The 23,172-nt window shown below is 39.1% G+C and overlaps 1 protein-coding gene across 1 annotated transcript; it reads left to right on the top strand.

The window, feature by feature from the left end:
• Window positions 1–10,098: 10,098 nt before the first annotated feature.
• On the top strand, window positions 10,099–21,581 carry LOC131227136 (uncharacterized). The gene is made up of 10 exons (XM_058222855.1): window positions 10,099–10,897; window positions 14,338–14,430; window positions 14,553–14,654; window positions 15,355–15,620; window positions 16,942–17,073; window positions 17,200–17,322; window positions 18,035–18,184; window positions 19,423–19,640; window positions 19,741–19,894; window positions 21,244–21,581. The coding sequence occupies exons 1-10, from the start codon at window positions 10,696–10,698 to the stop codon at window positions 21,460–21,462; spliced, it is 1,659 nt and encodes a 552-aa protein (XP_058078838.1). The 5' UTR covers window positions 10,099–10,695; the 3' UTR covers window positions 21,463–21,581.
• The last annotated feature ends 1,591 nt before the right edge of the window (window positions 21,582–23,172 follow it).

Genomic DNA, 23,172 nt, shown 5'->3' with positions numbered 1-23,172 from the left:
TTTTATGTATATCCACGCCATCCATTCATATATTCAGTCCATTTTAAAATGGGGTTCCAAAAATTATGTGGATCCAAATCTCATATTGACCACGCCATTGGAAACAGTGGTGATTGAGTGCCTCGCGGTCAAAATTTTCAAAGGGCACATTGTAAGGCTTTCGTAATGTTTATTTGCAATCCAAACTGTTGATAATGTCAAAAAGAATGGATGAAGGGAAAATAGAAAGATCAGATTTATCTAAATTTTTTTGTGGCTCACAAAAAGTTTTCAATGGATATTCATTATTGTTTCTATTGTTGATTTGGGATCTCATCCTAAAATGAGATGAAAAAACAGATGGATGATATGGGTATAAAAAATAAAAAATACATCAAGGTGGGATCCACACGATTAGGGTAACACCCACTAAGCCATTACAAGAGTAACATCTAATCCGCTACCTAAATTAATGGGCCACATAACAATATGAAATTAAAAGACATGATTAGATGATTTGAAGCTTCTAGTGTAGAATAGGCGACACGACTCAGATTTCATAAATCCATATTTAATTTCTCCGCTTTCTCACACTCTTTACTCCGGACTCAAGCAAATCGACTCAGGACATCATCTAGACTTGATTTTTGAGGTGACGGTCAAGCCCAACAAGGTGATCATAATTGTCTAAGATCATCGCTATCGGACTTTCGACGCGCGGTCCAGGTCCGATACAAAGTTTCCAAGTACTCCCGAAAGCAACTGGATTTAGCGTTGAATCCTAGATTTCAAGGTAACATAGCGCTAACGATTCTACAGGTTTTGGGTGCTGCAGATCAAATTTAAAGTAATTGGTGCTAATTTCACAAGCAATTGATTTTAGCGCTAATTAACCCACCTTTAACTTCTAAGGAATTTGAGGTAGTACTCGGATCTTTGCACTTCGCCAAAAAGCCGCGGATCTACATGAGCTTAAAAAATGACCTTATGGCCTTCATAAACTCCATGAGATAGCTCCGTCAACAAGGTTCTTCCAACGGGAGACTGAGGATCGAGGTCCCGCTTTGTCTGAAACTCTCGAGTGGCGGTCGTGCTCGCGGCGGCACCTCTCGGCCTCTGTGCACGGGTTGGGCGGCTAGGCCCGGCTTCATCAATGGGCGCTCTCTTCTTCCCCATGAAAGAGAGAATGGAGAAAATAGAAAATATGGTCGTAACAAACTCGAATAGGGCCATGGAAAATGAGAGAAAAGAGGGAAATGGGAAGAATGGTGAGACTTCCACGAATTTGAGACTCAAAGGAAAGATTTGAGTGCTCAAATGGAAAGAAAAGAGAGAAAAAACAACAATGGAGATGGGTTTTGAGATGGATAGGATGGGGATACACGAAAATGGAAGAAGAAAGGGTTTGGAGAGGGATTTTTGTAGGGTTTTAAGAGAAATTTTAAGAAAATGGAAGCTTGGAGGGTGGCTTTGCGAAGGAAGGAAGGTTTAGAAGGAGTTTTAATCGTGCAACCCTGGATGAGTGGGCCACACTACACCCCACATGCGTCGGCTCGCCCGGCCTGGCCCGTTGGGCGGCGAGGGCTCGCCGAACCAGCGAGGTCATCGTCGGTCTCTCCATCATTACATATGTTGCATAAGTGATGTTTTGAAACTCGAGAGCTGAGTTATGCTCGACCCCTGAATTTCAGGGCGTTACATTTTTTATAACGATAGTGTATCCCCGCCCGTTTTTGAGGCAAAACTAATTCTTGTGAATGCATGCAATCATCCACAAACCATGTGCATTGGTATAGGAAGGAAAATGGAACTTACATATGTGGAGAGCAATCCATGACTCTAACCATTATACTCAAAGCCCGAGTCAATATGTAAAATAATTTTGGTTCATTCAAAAGAAGAGTGAAATGATGATGACTAAAATTTTAAGAAATAATTCCTCTAATGGTAGACTTCAGTCCTATTAAGAGGTAAATGGTTTCACAAATGAATATCCACAGCTGACAAGTACTACTGTACAAAGGGAGGAACTTTAAGAATATCTATGTTGCGGAAAAGCACCCACACATAATCAATGTAGACAAAGCCAAAACACCCAAAAAAAAAAAAAGGTCAAGCAAAAGTCAAAAGGAACAAACAAAAATAAAAAGATAAGAGGAATAAGGATTTATGCGATTCAGCAATATGCCTACTATATGGGCAACAACACGGAGCTTTCTTCTTCACTAGAAACAAGAGAAACAAAAATGCAAGGCTTATCTCTTTTCCACCCGTATAAGGAATCCCACACGGGAGAAAACCCCAGAAGATGAATACCACCTAAATGTAAGCTTCACCATACATGGTTGCATGAACGTAAGATCATGCACACACAAGAGAGAGATTATTAAAGAGATGAAAGGAAAGAAGAAGACGTCTCCTGCTGGGAGATGTCGTCTCACCACGTCAGTTGAGTTCCATAGTTTTTTTAAAAAAAAAAAATCACTTAAAGACTAGCTTCTCTAATAATGTGAAAAGCACTTCAAATAGTAACTGCCCAAATGTCACCAATATCTAGGTGATAGTAGGCCCAAGAGAAGTCTTGTACTAAACAAATTTCTCCCTTGCAATAGGCTTCATTATCATATATGTCACGTTGTTATCGATGTGAATCTTCTATAATAAAATATAATCATCTTCCACCGCATCACCAACAAAGTGATATTGAACATTAATGTGCTTGGCCGAGCATCAAATACTAGATTTTTAGTCAGGTGTAAGCACTCCGACTGTCACAATGAATCACCACCATTTTATATTTGAATTTCAATTCTTCTAGCAACATTTTTAACCAAATAGCTTTATTGCATGCTTGTGTAGCTGACATGTGCTCTACTTCTGTAGTAGACAAGCGCGCCACTGACTGCAGTCCTGACATCCAACTAACCAAACCGTCTGTCAAAGATAAAATATAACATTTGGTAGATATTCTTTTATCACATTCTTCTGCATAATCTACATTTACAAACCCAACCAACTCTAAATATTGGTTGTTATAATAAATAACCACCTCATCAGTACCCTTAAAGTAACGAAGGATCCACTATACAACGGTCCAATGATCTCTCTCTCTCTCTCTCTCTCTCTCTCTATCTCGGGTTTGCCATACATTTATTAACTGCTCCCACTGCTTGCACAATGTCTAATCTGGTACACACTATGATAAACATAAGGCTCCACATTGCTGATGAATATGACACTTAAGACATATTTGCCTTCTCCACTACTATGATAGGGCATCAATCTGAATACAGCTTACAACTAATAGGGAATATAGTACTGACTAGTTTAAAATTCTGCATGTTGAAGCGGCGCAGAACTCTTTCGACATAACCCTTCTAGGTTATTCGGGCTTTCTTATTCTTCCTATCTATAAGTATGGTCATCCTAATAATTTGATTAATGATACCTAAATTATTCTTATCAAATTTCCTAGCTAAATGAACTTTTAATGTTATAATAATATCTCTACTAGCAACCAACATGTCATCCACGTATAATAAGAAGATAATAAAGTCACAATTATCATACCTATGAACATAGGCATAATAGTCTACCTCACATCTTTGAAATTCCAAGCTCATACATGAATGAATCAAACCACTTATACCAACACTTTGGCACCCGCTTTAAACCATAAATTACTTTGTTCGGCCAACAAACTAGATTCTTCTTGTTTTATTCAATAAAACCTTCGGGTTGAGTCATATAAATTTCTTTATTAATATTTCTGTGTAGAAAAACAATTTTTACATCCAACTACTTCAGGCTATAAGTCAAGCACCGCTGCTATACTCAATGCAATACAAATAGTACTCAAACTAATAATTAGAGAGAAATTTTTATTAAAATAAATACATGATTTTTTAGCATGATATTTTACTACTAATCAGGCTTTGTATATTTCAACATTCTCGTTGGTATCTTTTTTGAACTTGTAAACTTATCTGAAACTAATAGTTTTCTACCCTTTAGGTGATGCAATCAATTCTCAAGTCTTGTTTTTATGCAAAGCTTTCATCTCATCCTTCATGGACGCTCTTCATTGGCTAGCATCTACAGAATCATATGCCTCTCAATATGAACAACGCCCGCACTCTTCTGTCATACAAGCATCAATCGTAACATAATCCTTAAGTAAAATGAAATGTTCCGTAGCTCTCATTGGTTGGCCTTGATCACTTTAAGTTTCAACACCCGATATCTCATTTACATGCCTTTTATCAGTTTTATCTTTAAAGATAGCATCAACTTCTTGACCTTATGAATCAACGGATTAATTTTGAACATTGTTGGAAGATTCTAATTTAATTATCTCTCACGACTCTGGGCTTGACAATTTTAGATTTTTTTTTTTTTTGCATCAAATCTTCATTAAAAACCACATTTCGACTAATCATTAACTTATGGGCAGTATGGTCCCATAATTTGTACTCCATTGTTCCATCTGCATAGCCAAAAAGAATATACTTTATAGACTTCACATCCAGCTTAGTCCCGTGCCATTTAGGAATCTATCCATAAGTGTCACAACTAAAACTATGAAGGAATAATAATTCAACATGTATACTTTTTTAAGTACCTAAGTATCAAGTCCTTGTGTAAGAACTATATGTACAACATGTTGGGTCCTCCGAGCTTGGGTGCCTAAAACTGGTATTTAGACTTACTTGTTTGTGAATCTTTGCTCTATGTAATTTGAGTAGCTGTGGATAATTTTATGTTGACGAATTACAAAAACAAAAATAAGAAATAAACGAACAACAATCGAATTGAAACCCTACACTTGATCACCAATCGACTTTTGATAAGTAAAATTATCTACCATTAGGACGAGGCGCAGATGGCGTTGCTCTCTTTGAGATAGTTCGCGCCCCTTTGATGATTTCGATTCATGCAGAGGCCCTTGACGCGCTATCCCAATGATACAATATTCGACGATCGGTATTTTCAACATGCATAGGCCGAAGAGAGCCCAACACCAAAACCACCACACTATACCTTTGAATGCCTAAATATAAAAACAACAAAAATTGATTTCTCAAAGAAGAATTCAGGATTAGCTTTTTCGTCTTGGGTTTTTTTATTCTATAAAATCCCTTTTTATAAAAATCAAAACCAATGCTCATTGAAATGTGCTCATTTCACACAATGGAAATTGCTTGACGACAATTAAGACTCTTATAAAAGATTCAAATCGGCCCGTCGAGGGGCTAACATCACCCCCCTACACACGAGTATACACAAGTATGCACACGCTCAGTTAAAAGTTTTTGGGCCGAAAATCCCACCGATTACACCCCCTGCGTGTGTGTATGCATATGAGCTTGTGTATAATATATCATATTATACAAGAGTCTTATGATGATGATATTTTATAAACACATTTTCCTCTCCTGTTCTATCCGATAAGGGACAAAGATTTTGCCTTTGAAAAAGCAAACCAACAACATAAGTTTACTTCTTTTTTTTCTTTTTTTTTTAAATATTTTCTTTAAAATACCTACAATATTCTACATGCGATACCAGTATTCCAATTAAAGTTGGGCATCGAGTTAAGTCAAATCGAGTTAAGGCTGACCCGACTTGACTCGGTTTTGAAATAGACCCGACCCAAACTCGACTCGACTTGGTACCAAGTCTAGCATGGTTGACCCGATTTGAGTCTAGGTCTCGCTTGGACTAATCCGGATCAAGTCCAACCCGGTCACAAGTACCGAGTCGGGTTGGGTGCAACAGTTATCCGCAGGCTCAAATCACAACTCATAACCTAGGTGCACCCGACGAAATTACAACCTCTCCATCAACTACATGTCATCTCATATCTAAAATGTCAAATCTGGAATTTTATATATATATATATATATATATATATATATATATATATATATATATATATATATATATATATATATGGGAAAAGGTACTATATGCTCGACCTCATGATAAGCTCCCGTGAGGTCGAGCTGTGTGGGCCCCACCGTGATGCATGTTGACCATCAACACCGTGCATTTGATGGGTCCCCTCTAAATTATGGGATATCCAAAAAATCAGCCGCATATGGAACTCAGGTGGGCCATACCATCTAAAATCATGTGAAGACATGCCAAAAACATATATAAGCATTGGTGGGGCCCACCTGAGTTTTGAATGCTGCTGAAACTTGGTCTGAACCCTCATCCAAGTGGGACACACATAATGGATGGGCTGGATTTGCAAACCACATCTCGGTCGGCCCAAAAAATGATTATGAATGTTTTAATGCTGCACGGCCCCTCCCCACTTCTGTATGTGGTGTGGCCCACACAAGTCATGGATTGACTTGATTTTTGAGATCTAGGCTCACGATGGAATGGTGCATCTGACTGATGGGGTAGATGTTCGAAACACATCACAGTGGGGCCCACACAACTCGACCTCATGGGACGGTCTTGTGAGGTCGAGCGCATAGTACCTTTTCCCTACACACACACACACACACACACACACACACACACACGAGTCGGGTTTCAAATTGATTCGACTCAGTAACAAGTTGGATTTTAGGTCAAGTCGAGTCGAGTTATTACGTAACCCGACTCGACCCAAATCAAGTTGGATTTTGGGTCGGGTCGAGTCGAGTTACTGGACAAAGTCTACTCAGTTTGGATAGACTCACCCACTTGGCTCGGGTCGAGTCGGGTCGGGTTTTAACGAGTCGAACGAGTTGAGTATGCCAAGTCGAGTCGTCCCATGCCCAACTCTACTTCCAATAGAGCTTCAATTATGATTAGAGGTGGGAATGAGTTAAGTTGGGGTTCACTCAAGTTAAGTTTGGATTATGGCTCAGTGCTAGATTCCGTGAGTTTCAACACTAAGATCATGTTTAAGTACCCATGTGGTGTGTGTGGGTGTGAGTGTGTAAAAAAAAAAAAAAAACTTTTTATTTTTATTTTTTAAGTTAGGTTCAAATTTGGATCTATTTAATTATTAAATGGGTGGAAAATCTCAACTCCAAGTTAATCCATTTATAAATGGGTTAGCGTAATTTCAATTAGTTAAACTCATTTAATTAAAAACATAAAAGTTAAATTAAAAATAAAAAATAATATGTAAAATATATAAAAATATTAACAACTTATTTAGAAATCTTAACTACTATAAAATTAAAGCTGAATTCTGACTAAATTACAACCATTATAACTAAATGTAAGGGTTTTAAAGTGACATTATTTTTAATATATATATATATATATATAGTTAGTTAGTTAGTTAGCATTGGGTGAAAAGGAAAATTTGAACAATATTTATAACCCATGGAGTCTATCAAACAATTCTAAATCCCACTCAATTAATTCAGAATTAACAAAACATAACTAAAACCAAATCACATGGAAAATGGATCGGCCTGAAGCCTAACCTTTCTTTGGGATGAGCCTAGGTAGAGCTGGACATGAATCAAGTTAGCTCGGTCAACTCGGTTCGAAACTAGATTAGGCTGAGTTGAGTTGGTTTTTGGAACTCGAAATTTTTTTGAACCGAGTTCAAGCTTGCCCAATCTCGATTCAACTCAGCTCAAACCCTAACTCAAATTGACTATGTTCGACTCGGATCAGTGAGTCGGTCACTTATACTTCCAAATTCTCTCTTACTTCCACTCTCTCTCCTTCTCTCTATTCTCTCCTTTTGCAACTTTGCATCAATTTAAGCGCAGAAAAAAGAAAGAAAAAAAAAAGAGAGAGAGGCAATCCTCCATCACCATCTTCTATAAAATCATTGTCTCAAATTTGCATCTAAACACTAAATACATCATTTTCTATGCTAAAATTGGTGAACTTGATGCTACTCACCAAGCATTTGATGGAATGCCTCAACAAAGTGTTATTTGTTAGACTGCCCTCGTATTAAGGTATTCTTGAAAATGGGTATTTGAGGGAAGCTTTGGAACTTTTATTGGTGATGTGTCGGTCATGTTTTAAGGCTAGTCAGTTTAGTTATGGGAGTGCTTTGCAGGCATGTATGGGTTTCCTAGGTATTAAAAAAAGTGGAAAATAGATTCAATGGTGTATTGAAAAGAGTCAATGTTTGTAAGGATTTGTTTATGTAAAGAGCTCTTGTTGATTTGCATTCCAAGTGTGGGAAAATTGAAGATGCAATATGTGTTTGAGAAAATGTCGCACATGCTAAAACTCAGCTCGAGATGACTTGAGCTGCTGATTAAATCAAGCTGAGTTGACCAATTAGGATTGAGAATCGAGTTTAACTAAACTTGAGCTGAGGTTGGCTGCTAGCCGAACCAAGGCGAGCTGTGTCAATCTCAACTCGGTTCAACTCACCTACAACTCTAGGTCTAGGTCAAATTGTTAGGTTGACTCAAGTTTTGCAATCCCACTCATAAGAGGACAACAAAGAGATGAGAGGTTCATTCTTCCATAGAAAGCAAAATTATCCTTAAAAAAATATAGCTATTTTAGCCAATTAGGTATAAGATATTTTAGGCTCGCAATTAGACTGCAATTGTGCCTTTTATGTAGGGTCTCCTCCTCGTGTATAAAGCATGAGAGTAAATTACTGTAGAGACAGTGTGACAAAGGCCTGTGATGCATATATTATATATTTTATTTTATACATTTATCGGCTCATGATAAAACTCTTTCTAAATTAGAATTTTGAATTGTTCGGGTTGGCCTGATAGGCCAGGCGTATTAAAATTTGCAAATTTGTCCAACCCGGCCCGGCCCGGCCTGGCTATTGGCAGCTTTACTCAAAGCAAAGTAAATCTTAAACTCGCTTAGGCTACCAAACTGAAGAAAGTGACAAACGGGTCGTCCAAGCTTGAAAATCTTTCTCAGCTCTTTCTTTGTGTCTGTGTTCTGCCACAGCAAGTACCGCATGCCTTTGGACTGGATTGGGTTCGGCCGGGCCTCACCCAATATGGTGTGGCCCTGACTTTGGGGCCATTATGATGTATGTATTGTATATCCGATGCATCCATCTGTTCTGAAAGATCATTTTAGGGCATGAGACCAAAAATAAAGTAGACCCAAATCCTATGTGGGCCACACCATAGGAAACATTGTTGATGGAACGGCCACCATTAAAAACTTCCTAGGGACCATTTTAATACCCACCGTAATGTTTATTTTCCATCCAACCTGTTGATAGGTCACACAGACCTGAATGAAGGAAAAAAAATAAATTAGATTGATCATATGGCCCACAAGAAGTTTTTAACGGTCAATCACTGTTTCATGTGGTGTGGTCCACCTGAGATTTTGATATACTTATTTTTTAAATTCAAGCACTTAAAAGAGATGAAAAAGTGGATGGACGGCGTGGATATAGAATGCATACATCAAGGTGGGCCCCACTCTCAGGGCCGCACCTAGTCCTCCCCACATTCCTCCCACCTCTCTCCTTGCGTGGGTCACCTGCCTTGCACGTGACGTACACCTGGTGCCATTGACTCCTTTCCCTCGCGGCAAATGTAAAAGCGAAATAGTCACTAATGGCATGGATGTAATAAAAGGAAACAAATCGTCTATTTAAAGACTGTTTCTGCTGGAATCAGGAGCACAAAAGTAGTATACTCCTCCACACTTGTCCCCTCTGCAAAAGCGCAAATGGGATTCCCATCCTCAAAAACTCTTCTTTTTCTGATGCTCCACGTGGCCATGAATTATTTCATACTCTGCGGAACACGACTCTTGATAAGGAATCACTTAAATATTGTACACGTCAGCATACATTAACTCAAACTAAACCGACTAACTTGTAGAATACACCGTTTCTTATTAATGAATTCCAGAATAATGTTGATTGAGCAATTCTAACCACCCGATTCGTGGACACTTGTTTCCTGAAATACGAACCGTCCAATAAATGTCCACCAATCTGATGTTCAGATAATCGAGATTAATGAGACACCGACACTGGGAATCGTAATTTGTACAGTTTGATCTGACTTAATCATATGCTGCGTGTGCAAATTGAAACTGATTTCTAAGTGATCGTGTATCATCCATCACACTCCGCCAGAGTATCAAAGCTTTTCTCTTTCGAAAAACTACCTTTTCTGATGGCTTCTTGCAAGCCCCTGCAAAAACTCAAATTTCTGAAAATTCGAATCTGAACCCTTCCATTTTCATTTTTATATGAAATTTCTGAAATCTCCCTCCTTCTGAAATCTCTCTCTCTCTCTCTCTCTCTCTCTCTCTCAGTTCGATTGAAGAACGATTCGCTCTGGTTTTCCCGATTTTCTCTCGTTTTACAGAATCTGCGAGTCTCTTACAGAAATTAGGGTTTGAAAATGCTTTCTTGAAGAAATTCTAGTTTTTTCCTTCTTCTTCTGAGGTGAGAATCTGGAAATTCGATCTCGTCTTCCTAAATTTTCAACGATTTTCTGATTTTTCTTGAAGAATTTCCGCGTCTCCACGGTGTTCGCCTGCCGAAATATCTGCAAATTTCCTGGATTTTCTTTTCCTTCTCTTTGCTTGAAGTTTAGATTCTTAATGACAATTTCCTCAAATAATTCGTCAAAAATGTGTTTTTTTAAGAGTAATTTATCAGCAGCATCGGATTTTGGTTCTCCTTTTTGAAGATTTCGCACTTTCTTTGATTGGTTTTGATGAATACGTTTTGGGAATTTCGTTGCAAAGATTGATATTTTAGAACGAAATTTTGAGAAGAAGAGAAGCATGGCTGGGGGTAAAGTGGAGGTGATTGATAGTAAAGGCTGCTCAAGGTTTTTAGTTGGGATTTCTTCTTCTTTTCCTTCTTTGGGAAGCTCACATTCCTTCGAGCCAATGTCACCAGCTTCTTCGGCTGTGTCAGATCATACCGTCCGAGGCAGTGGGCCGTTCTCCGGTCTGGTCATATGCGTTACAGGATTGTCTAAAGGTATGTAAGAATTGCAGATTACTATTTGTTTGTCTTTCATTGTTTGTTTGTTTGTTTGTTTTTTTTTTTTTTTTTTTTGTTTTTTTTTTTAAATTTTTACCAGGAATTTTTGCACTGTTGGAATGTCAATCCAAATCGTCAAAATTGCGGGTTCCACTATATATGGCTTGTTGGCCAAAAATCATGCTGGTTAGATGATCCTAACTGTTTGATTTCGTCCATTGGATTGGATCATTGAGTAACTTTCTTTTCAACTGTCAATTTGATGGCCCTTGTTCAAACAGTTGAGATCATCGGTCATTGTGATTTTTTATTTTTTTTTTGTCACGCTCCGATCATTGTGATTTTTTGGTCATGCTCACATCCTTAGCAGGCGCCGCAGTTTGGACAGCATGGATGGATGGACATGCATACAAGTGTATCTCAGATGGATGCTTACAGGATTGTTCTAAAAGTATGCATGAATTATCAATAATGATTTGTTTGTTTCAATCCAAACTGTCCAAATTGTGGGTCCCTCAGTAGATGGCTTCTTGCCCAAAAGTCACCCTGATCAGACCTATTACCATATAAATGTTAATCTAAATCGTCCAAATTGTGGTCCCACTGTATGTGGCTTGTTGCCAAAAAAATCATGCTAATCATACGATCCTGTCTGATTTCGCCTGTTGAACTTAGGTCATTGATTAACTTTCTTTTCAACTGTCAATTTGATGGCCCCTGTTCGGAGCTAAGATCGTCTGGTCATTGTGATTTTTTGGTCATGCTCACATCCTTAGCAGGAGCCGCAGTTTGGACAGCATGGATCTATGTACATGTATACCATTATATCTTGGATGTATACTTACTGGATTGTCTAACAGTATACATGAATTGTCAATATAGATTTGTTTGTTTCAATCCAAACCATCCAGATTGTGGGTCCCTCTGTACATGGCTTGTTGCCCAAAAGTCACCCTGATTGGAACTATTACCATATAAATGTTAATCCAACTCGTCCAAATTGTGGGTCCCACTGTATATGGCTTGTTGCCAAAAAATCATGCTAATCATACGATCCTAACTGTATGATTTCTCCCATTGAACTTGGACCATCAAGTAACTTTCTTTTCAAAAGTCACTTTGATGGCCCCTGTTCGGACAGCTAATCGATGGATCATTGTAATTTTTTGGTCATGCTCACATCCTTAGCAGGAGCCGCAGTTTCATGGATCGGTGGACATGTTACCAGTTTATCTCAGATGTGTGGTTCAGGATTTGCTAAAAGTATACATGAATTATTGATATTGATTGGTTTGTGTTAATCCAAACTGTCCAAATCCTGGGCTGTATATGGCTTGTTCCCAAAAATTACACTGATCGGACAACCCTAACTGTTTGGACAGCTAAGATCATTTGATCATTGTAATTTATTTATTTTTGTTTGCGACTTACGCTCACTGTAGGTTGGAAAGTATGGATTGATCCACATGTAGAGCATGTGTATTGGAGATATATGATTACAGAATTATCTAACATGCATTAATTATAGATTAGGATTTTATTATTATTATTATTATTTTTATTTTTAATTTCATTGATTGGTTAATTTTGGTTCATACAATCCACTGTATGTGTATGTGTTATGCTTGAATGAGGAATTAATACCGCGTACATTTCAATCCAAACAGTCCAAATTGTGGGTCTGGTTGTAGATTGTTGGCCAAAAATCACACTGATTAATAGACCCTAACTGTTTGATTTTTGCCCATTGAACTTAACCATTGGGTAAGTTTCTTTTCAATGGTTGATTTGATGTCCAAGTTTGGACAGCTATGATTGTCAGATCCTTGTCCTCAGCGGCAGCCATAGTTTGGACAGCATGGACTGATGCACATGCATACCATGAGTACATGATGTATGCTTGCAATTTCCATACGGCTGAATGTACCCTACCATAATGTGGCTAACTCTTCTGCTGAACTGTTGTTGTTGTTTTTTTTTTTTTTTGAAGCTGTGGACCATGCTATGGATAATGGGTTTTAGTCCATTTGATTTGATTTGATTTATTGTTGAGAGTAATTTGAGAGGTGTTTGGATAATGGGTTTTGAGAGGATGTTTGGTTTCAAGTGTTTTATCCATGATAAACCATGGTAGTTTCACTAGTGTTGGTTTTGTGTGATTGTTTTCCTTTTACAATGCCAACCTTGTCTTTTCTCAGATCAGGTTCATTGAGAAATTTATCAAATTAGATGATGGAAATGTGGTTACTATGTGAATATTAGATATGGTTATGGGTAGCTTGATTTGTTGGTTTTCTTTTATTCCTCGTTTTATATTTTGGTGTACATAAGACCAAGAGGTATGTTTGGTTTGTCTTTTGTTTTTCCTTATTGGTTTCGTTAGAAAGTGTGAGCTCTGCACAGTTTTTTTAAAGCTCTTCCTGAAATCTGGAATTTGGGTTTGTGAAGCAGTTAAAGCTTTGGGGGAAAAAAAATTTCCATTGAGCACCACCACTGGGTAGTTTCTGGATTGAGTTAACTGATAGATCTGCAAATAGATGCCAAGTAGAATTGAACTTGTACTCCACAAATTGCTTAATACAGTTATGAATTAATACATGAGCTGTCAAACAATCGCCAACCACAATAATTCTAAATCTGAATCCACTCATCAATCTACGCAGAAGTGGCTATGTCAACTTAGGTTGGCCATGCTGCAATTACTGAGTCCAAACTAAATATTATAAAATATCAGTAGGATCAATGGTTGATTGTTGATAATTTATCGTATAGATTTTTGTTGATTTGGTTATGTTATCAATTTCCAAGTCAAATCCAATTTCACTTGAACATTCACACATGCCCTTAAACTTTGGAGTAATCTGAAATGAAGCACCAAACTTGTTATATTTTGACTTTCAAAAGAAAGAAGGAAAAATTTATAGAGGAATTTTGGTGTTTATGCATAGGGAAATGAGAATTATGAACTGGAGAACATATTATAATGATTAGCTGTTGGACCTGATTGTAGGATAATCGCCTCTGTTGAACATATTGATTATGCTTTCACTTTTTGTTATGCCTTATAATCATGAGTAAGCAAATTTCACATTGTTGTTGGCTGTTTTACCCTCAGATCCATTTTTAGTTTTTGGCTAACAAAGGCAACATCTTGGCCGGTCTTGTCTATAAACCCAGTCACAGCTAATTTTTAGCATACTTTGTCACTGATTCCTGCTAACTCTCAACAGTTAGCAGGAATCAAGCATGCATTTCAAAATGGAGAATTGGAAAAGCCTGTTTTGAAATGTGTGATAGTATTCTGCTTGCCATTTATGAATGGTGAGAGTTACATGCTCACTAACTGTTGCTGCACCCTGTAAGCACATGATATTTTCCCTTCTTTTTTGTTGAAATGTTATTTCTATCGATTCATGTCTCTGGTATTGATGTGACAGAGGCAAGAAAGCAAGTAATGGCTGCTACAGAAAGATTAGGTGGTCAATACAGTCCTGTTTTGCATCCACAATGTACTCATCTAGTGGTCCAGATATCCTATCATCAAAGCAAATATCAGAGAAGGGATTCTTTTATTTCTAGCTATGTAGATGTTGCCCCTTTCTGTATTTGATCTAACTATTGTACTCTGCGTGAGTCCTTAACCCTGTTTACAGCTTTGGCGGACGTAAGTTAGAACATGCTCTGAAGCATGGATCGAAGAATGGCCTCTATGTTGTGACCTTGGGCTGGTTTGTAGATAGTGTAAGGAGGAATGGTAAGTACTGATAGTATGCTATTTAATTCAACTAGCTTTATGTCAATCGAATTGCATAAAAGTATTTGTGATGTTCCACATTGACATAACTGCTTCAAATTTGGTCCGAGTTGGAACTGATGCCCTAAATCTCAGTTAACTGTAAATTGATGATGATCATATATCTGTTATTTACATATTCAGTATCTGAAGTTAGCAAAATTAAATCATAGATGAGTTCTGAGGTTAATAGTAAGCTAGAGCTGTTGGTTAATCTTGTTTGACAGTAGCAAGCATAATGAAACCTTGAGAGCTTGATTTGCTGTCAGTTTTCATGGAGTTTTGCTAGGTTCAGATGCACCTGCTATTTTACATGCACTCCCACATGCTCTCCTAGCGCTTGTGGAAGATCCATACTGTGCACAAAGTGGGCTTCACCCTATGGATGACCTGGCCTAGATTTAGGTTGACCACTCTTCAGGTGGGCCACATGTGTACATTGAATACAGACCACTGGTAATAAAATTTAAGCTACCCATTGCTTTTACACACGTGTGGCTCACCTGATTTTTGGGCCTGGTCATCTACATGGTGGGACCCACCTTATGTATGCCACACATGTGCCAGACAGGCACGCATGCTTCCATATAGACCAGGTGAGCTGGCTTAGCAAAGTTCTCTATTATAATAGTTTAAATTCACTGTCTGATGTTTGTTGCAGTTAGGTTAAGTGAATCACTTTACAATGCGAAAAGTGTTGGGGAAAATGGTTTGCCAGTTGGGGAATGGAATCAGCTCGTTGGGTTTGCGGCCAATGAAAATTCCTGTCTTCCCTCTATGTTTCGTGAAGATAACAAAGCACCCACCATGACTTGGCAACCACATCTACAGCATTCTGGAAAAGAATCTAGCGGGAATAAGGGGCCTGTTCTTGCCAGTTACTGCATATACATCGATTCAAATGTTTCGACTGAGATGCAGAAGAAGGTATGATGTGGAATTTATTGAGCAAGAATCTGTATTCTCTGAGATGTAAGTGAATTTTGCAGTATTTCCTTGATGGTTGTATCCTATTTTAGTTGCTTGCATTTCTTTTTGTATTTGTCCTATGGCTTTTTAATTGAATCTGGAGTTGTGCTTGTATGTTGCAGTCACCCTATCAGACAAGTGGATAAAGGTCTGTCAATGGGCTGAGCTGATATCATCCTGAGCCTGACCATTTTTTTTTGTGCCTGAAATTTAGGTGAGAGCCATAAGTAGGCCCAGCTTTTTGACTAAGACAGGCCTCAATAGAAAATGTTGTCAAATATAGGCTCAGGCCGGGCACATTTTTTGTCAGGCATGAAAATCAGGCCTTAGAAAGGCTTGTGGGCCCAAAACTGCAGGTAGTGGCTGGGCCCAGGAGCTTGACAGGCCAACCTGGCCCATAGTGGGCTCTTCTGGGAGCTGTTGGGCCAGTCCAGCCTGTTGACATCCATAAGCAGATATGGGCCTATGAGCTTGACAGGCCAACCTGGCCCATGGTGGTCTCGTCTGGGAGCTATTGTGCCAGTCCAGCCTATTGACATCCCTAAGCAGATATGGCCCCATGTCCTATTTACACTGACAGGTTATCTTTTGAGTACCTTTGGTATTTAAGTAACAGTGTGGTGTCTGCCTCTCTATTAGATAACTTGTTTAGCATCAACCCCTTTGTAAATATCGTTTTAACTAAATACAGATCAGCAGTAGAATAAGGGTTCCTAAATTACAACAAGCCAAAGAGTACTGCCTGAGCTACGAAGGTCATTAGCAAAATAAGCAATGTGCCATTTTCCCCCCTTTTTAGATTTTTAAAAAAAGCAATAATGCATAGGAATGTGAATAATGGCCCTGATGCAACTATCCTGTACAAGTGGGGTCCATGGTTTGGTGATCTAGACCATTGATCGATGGGCTGTGCCGTGGTTAGGGAATGACCCAAAATTTTTTCTGAATTGGAAGTTTTTAGCTATCAAAACTTTGGCCCTTTCTTCCAGACCACTGCTATGTTTAGGGCTGTCAACAGGCCGGACCTGAGGTTGGCTTCAGCCCAGATTTTTCGGGCCAGCTCTATTCAAAAATTTGATTTTGCCAGGCCCAAGCCCAGCCCATTGACAGCCCTAGCTATGTTTTCTTGAACCATCTTTTTATAGTCCACTGCTCGAAGGGTTATGATCTTCCAAGCTGTTACATATTCTGACCATATGTGCCTACCATTCTGGTTTTACTGACACTACTATTACAAGTTCACTGCTAAGACATGCACATGTTGGTATATTCTGCATAGGTTACTGATGCAGCAGCTGGAGAAGGTGCAGCGATTTTGGATCACTGGTTCATTGGTTGTAGGGCAAGTCATGTAGTTTGTGAAGGTCCTTCTATCCGGAGATATATTGGCCACACTAACAATCTTGTTACTGTAAGTGCTACCGCATCAACATACTTCTTATTTTCTAGTATAAAACATCCATGGATATTTTTTTATTTTTTACTATTATAGCTTTGGACTCTCATGAAATTTCTTTATTTTATTAAATTATTTCAGCCACTATGGATCCTGAAAACAGTAAAGGAAAAACACATGCAAAGGCTTGTTCACATGTCTGTTGACCTAGCTAGGCAGGTCGGCGTGATGCTTGAAAATGCTCAAAATTGTGTTTCAGACCAGGTACCTTTGACCCTCCACTTTTTAGTTTTTACAGTTTGTCACTTGTGCTTGCCCATACTGTAATATTCTGTGTTAGTTTGTAATGATTGTGCTTGTTTGTCGCATTCGGACTCGGATGGCTTGAGGATTGTATGATGCTCGACCCGAAGATACGTATAGTGTCTCTTGGGTCTTGAATCTTTGGAAACGGGGCCCACTGTATTTTAACATTTCGTTACTACTACTGATCACGCTTTGTCAACTCTGAGGGCAAAGGGTTGCCTAGGTGGCAGCCCTCTCTGTAGTTCTTCATGATTTTCTTAATTTTCTCTTCTTCTTCTTTTCCCCTCTTTTTGTTTTTTAAGAAACTGCTTTACTCTCTCTTTTGAGGATGTGCAAGTAACCGCATTGTGTTTCGGTACTTCGATAGACTATTCAAAGAATGGTGTACTCTAATTGTGCATGCACAAACTTCAACATGATACACGTGAGATCAATGGTGACATGATGTCTGGCCTTGCTTGACTTTTGGGCCAGCACATATTAAGAGTGGGGTTCACATGTTAAACAGCTTGGATCTTACACATTTTCAGTGGTCGCGTGTGCTGTGCACCTTCGCACTACTGCTCTGCATGGTTTTAATCCAAGCTCCTTAGATAATCCACATTTGTATTCTCCCAAGAAACTAATGGTGATCTCGATCTCATTGCTTTATACTCTTGACTCCTTTCAGGACATGAATAGGCAAGGTGGGGCACAAGATGCTCTGAATTCAATGGAGCCCCTACCACACAGAAGAACTAAACAAAGCCTTGAAAAGAAGCAACAGATTGTAGATTTGGCAAAGATGGGAGTTCGAACCCGCCGTGGCCGTCGTATGCAAGTAAGTGATATTGTTGTATTGATCTGTCTTCTGCTTTGAGAGCTTGTTGTCATCTTCCGTTCTTGTTGATTCATCTACATAACAGTTTCCCACATCCATTGAGCCTTTCTTCAGACACTTATTTCTATGAACATCCATATTTTATCAGGATTTAGTTTTGCTTTTAGTTAGATTAAATGAATGGGTGCTGCATTTATTGCTATGATATTTACCAACCCCACCACCTTATATATGTAGTTTTTTCAGTTTTGGAAATTGCAATTCAACCCGAGGATATGCATAGTGTCCTTGGGATTTCAGTGTGTACTCATGGCACTCATGATCCAGTGATCTGGACCACCGATCCAATTGGGTTACACCACACATGGAGCGTTCTCCAAATATCACCCATTTTGAAACTTGTAGCCAGTCTTTGGTATATTTTCAGTTGATTGTGGACAGTTGCAGTATTTCTATTTGCAAGCCACTAATCGGAGGGTTAGGATCATAGTTCTAAAACTCTCTGACTTGACTCAAATCGGTGAGATTTCGAGCCTAGTCATTGTGAAAGTCTCTCCTATGATTGACTTGGTTGACCCGATGCAACTTGCAATGACAAGGCCGGAGTCACTCACCTGGTCAAAGTCAAACTAGTGATTAATTACCAAAAGTAAAGAGTGAAAGAATGGGGTTTCGAATCCATGACCTATGGTCTAGGGGACCAAGAGGCTCTACCAGTGCACCATGCCTTTGTTGTTAATGTTTTTGCTATTTTATTTTATTTTATTTTGCATCTATTTTAAATACCTAAAATTTCTTGTATAAATATTGAATTGAGTCAACTAAAGACTCCTTAAGTCTTTGAGTTAACCCAACCTGGCTGGACAACGAGTCGAGTTTCTGAGTTTTTAAACTATAGTTGAGATCTCAGTATTATGCAACCAAGGAGACTGGAGCATGGTCCGTCCGTCTGGGTTTGTCATACTAATGGTCTAGATGACCCAATTATGGGCCCCATTTGTACCAAGGATCCAGAGGATACCACATGTATCTTCCGTCCATAGAAGATATAACTTGATAGGATATCTTTATAACTATGCACCGGTCATTTTCTCATTTCCTCTCTTTTCTGCTATCTTTTTGAGCCTGTCTTCGTGCATGTCCAATCTCCTTTAGAATTTCTCTGATGCTTCAAATTCTCTTGTTAAGAAAGGAAAGTTTATGTACTCTTGATTGTATTTCTGCCTTTTGGATGGTAGTCATGTCAAACACCCATCCGTCCAATCACTCCAAGCAGCCTTTTGGAGTCTATCTGCTGGTCGATATCCGAGCCGACCTCGACTGCTTGTATATACACAGACTCCTCTCTGATTGATGATGTTGTGGAACAACATACCTCCGAGTTCTTCGACGCTAGAGCGGATGGAAGGGATTCAGAAGCGCTGTTTGCCAATTTCTCACGTCCTCTTAGAGAAAGGTATTTGGATTTTCTGCTCTTCCATCTCAGTGCAACTCCATTCGTATGCTTTGGTGTTTGGCGTTTTGGACTCGCAGCTGACATGGATTGCTGATTGCAGCGAGAGAGGGGAGGTGATCTTTAAGAACCACTTTCTTACAATATTGTTTCCAATCGATCGGTTTGGTGAAATGGGACCATCTTCGAGAACGTTCTTCGGTGACAGTGGTTTTACGTGTTTACAAGTATTGGATCACATCTATGCATTTTACCAGGTAGGCACTGAGGACTTCTCTTCTACAAGTCATTACTTTGAGTTTTGCTAAGCTAGCATGTTCACACCTCAAGATGTGGCCCCATGTTCCCACCTGGCATGTGTGTTGGATACCTGAGCTGTTGGTCATGTGGGTTCCACCATGTAGATGCCCTGGCCCATATTGTCAGGCTGCTCCACTCACAAGGCAGGCTCGGCATGTACAGTCGATGTGTCGTTATCAGTTTCTGTAACTATCCAGCTTGCCTGATTCTTTTGACCCACAGTGAACCCCACCCTCTTGAGTTGGCAGGCCTGACTTTTTTAGCCAGGTAGGAGGTAGAGCTGGAAGAATAGATGGTAGATCCATCTATCTTAGATGTGGCCAGGCTAGCCATCAATTTGAACTGCCCAACTTGTTATAGATGGACAATCTTTCAAAAACCATACTGACCAGAAGATCATAGCTGTCACCTACCTCTAGTTTCCAGCATTGTGTTGACGATTACCATTTTTCTTTACCACTGTCAATTTGAATGGCACTGGTTAGATGGCTAGGATCATCTGATCTCTGTGTTTCTCGACTTAGAGAACTGCTTCACTGTCTCCACATCTAGCATTGTTTTTGTGGGTGAAATTTTAGTCGTCAGATGGAGATGGTTTCCTTCAACAGTCCGAATTTTACCAACAAATTCAAAAGGCAGTGCGGGATGTGGAGGTATGCACAAATTTCTTTCTTCTCAAGTGGGGGAGATGGTTTGCTTTGACAGTCTGAATTTTACCAATGAATTCAAAAGACTGCGATACGTGGAGGTATGCACAAAATTCTTTCTTCTCAAGTTAAACCTCCATCCGTATTGGGTCCCACTAGATGGACAATCCTGATTGAAAGATAACCCCGCCACATGCAACATGGAAAATATGGCTCAACCATATTATGGTTCTTTTAGCTCTGCAGTATCATATCCCTAGCTAGGCCATTTGCATAGTGGGATTCACTGATGCATGGCCCTATGCACGTGCCATGCCAGGTTGGCTTGTGCGCCAGTGTATGGGGAGGCAGTTGTGGTCATGTGGGCTTAGCAAAACTCTCAGTGCATGTGTTTGTATCTGTAGGTGTGCACTCATGCACACAATTGTAGTTGAATCAGTGTTGAAAGAACCCTCTCATTGACGTGGAATTCAGCTGAGCCAAATTCATTTGATAAAGCTCACTCCTGTTCTATAGAAACTAGCTGAGTTCATCAACTCGGATGAGTCAAATCAGCTGAGACGCCTGATTTTAGAGTGTTTCTGTAAGGTGTATGTTTGATTATATCTGACAATACAGCTCCAAATTTCTGCAATTCCTACTCTTCTACTCTTGTGCAGGACAATATGTCAGCGGATGAAATAGACGCAGCCATCGACACCGACTCCAGGCATGCCGACTGCCTCCTGTTGATCTATGCCAGTAAAGAATCGGTGGAATGTGGATTTGTGCCTTTCAAACGGATAGATTTCTTGGGCAGTCGAAGAAGCTTCGAGATGCTGAAGCGTGTCAATGGCGACAACAATAGCAATGTATACGAACTGTTGATCAGAGCATGAGTTTGCCGGGGCCCACGATTGTGGGGGTTCAAGAAGGGTTGAACACATTGGCATCTGCTTTCTCACATACGCCAAACTTGCATGTATAAAGATGGTTGAATGATAGAGAAGAAAGGCAACAGAAATACGCCTCCCCATGTATTCCTGTTTGCAGTGTTGTTTACTTGTGACAGCTCTCTTGTACGCAGCAAGGAAGCGTCTGAATGAATATAGGATATGAGAAAAGCTTTGATACTCTGGCAATGTGTGATCGTTGATACGCAGGCATCCAGAAAATACATGTGGCGTACATCTAATTTAAACTAAACCATCTAAATTAGGGATGCAACTCCGGCAGGTTGGGTAGGGTTTAACCGGTCGAATAATCCACAGGGCCCACCAAGAGAATGATCTGGAAAGAAACTAGCCGTCCAAATTCAATATCCAAATTAAAACGGTAAGATTGTTCGATTGACATGATTTTGTATAGCATGCCTACAGCAAAATGTCCAAAATTTAGCTCCATCGTCAATTAAAACTTTTTCCATAGGATCAATCTCAATCATTGATATTCCTGGTCATTGATCAAATGGTAGAAATCAATGACAAGACCTTTTACACAACAGCTATTGTGGGCCGTCCATTTTCCTACTCAAGTGGTCAGAAGGCTAGAATCATTTTATGGATCAAACAATCAAAGCTTGTTTTGAATACATTAATATGTACCATCCATTTTGGAACCAGTGATTCTAGAGAGCCATGCTTAATATAGGTGGGGCCCATGCGATATGTGAGGTCCATATCATGATTAAATCTCTTTTAGCATAACCAATCTGGACCATCCATTTTCTTGACCACTAATCATGATGGGTCTAAAGATTATGGTCAATCAAATGCCATATGTACATGATAGACAATTTAGACCAATTATCAAACCTTTTTTTAGTGTAATCAATCTAGACCATCCATTTTCCTGCTCATTGATTGGATGGTCAGAATTAGTTTATCATAGTGAATCTTTAAATATACTTAATCAAAGGTCTGGTTTACATAATAAACCGTCAAGATCAGTATATAGACCCTTTTAAGTATGATCAATATGGAACACCTTTTTTTTTGCTGGCAATTGATTAAATGGTTAGAATCATTCAATCAAAGTGGTTCTTGAGGCCTATGGTGAATCAAAGGTGGACCTATATTATAGACAGTCCATATCAATGATTAGGATTTTTAATTTAATCAATCTGTACCATCTATTTTCTTGGCCATTGATCAAATGGTTAGCATTACTGGTTAAAGTGGTTCTTCAGTTAATTGTCAATCAAGTGTGGGGCCTACATGATAGACAGTCCAGATCAGTGATCCGACATTTTCCATATAATAAATTTGGACTGTCCATCTTCTCATCCACTGATCATCGAATGGTTAGAATCACCTTATCAAAGTGATTCTTGAGGGTTATAGCCAATCAAAGGTGGAACAAAAATGATAAATGGTATAAAGCAATTATCAAACTTTCTTAACATAGTTAATCTGGACCATCCATTTTTGTGGCCATAGGTCTAATGGTTAGAATCACCCCATCAAAGTGATTCTTAAATCCATTTTATTGGCCATTGATAGTATGGTAGAATGAAGCTTATTATCCCATATATCATGTGCATCTAGTTCTACTTGACTCTAAGAAAATGACAAACCAAATTGCAGGTTGTGTTGGACCTGCCAAACGCA

This window comes from Magnolia sinica, chromosome 15 (assembly GCF_029962835.1).
Source record: "Magnolia sinica isolate HGM2019 chromosome 15, MsV1, whole genome shotgun sequence".
NCBI lineage: Eukaryota > Viridiplantae > Streptophyta > Magnoliopsida > Magnoliales > Magnoliaceae > Magnolia > Magnolia sinica.
The sequence above is the reverse complement of the archived record's forward strand: the minus strand, read 5'-3'. Positions and strand labels throughout refer to the sequence as shown.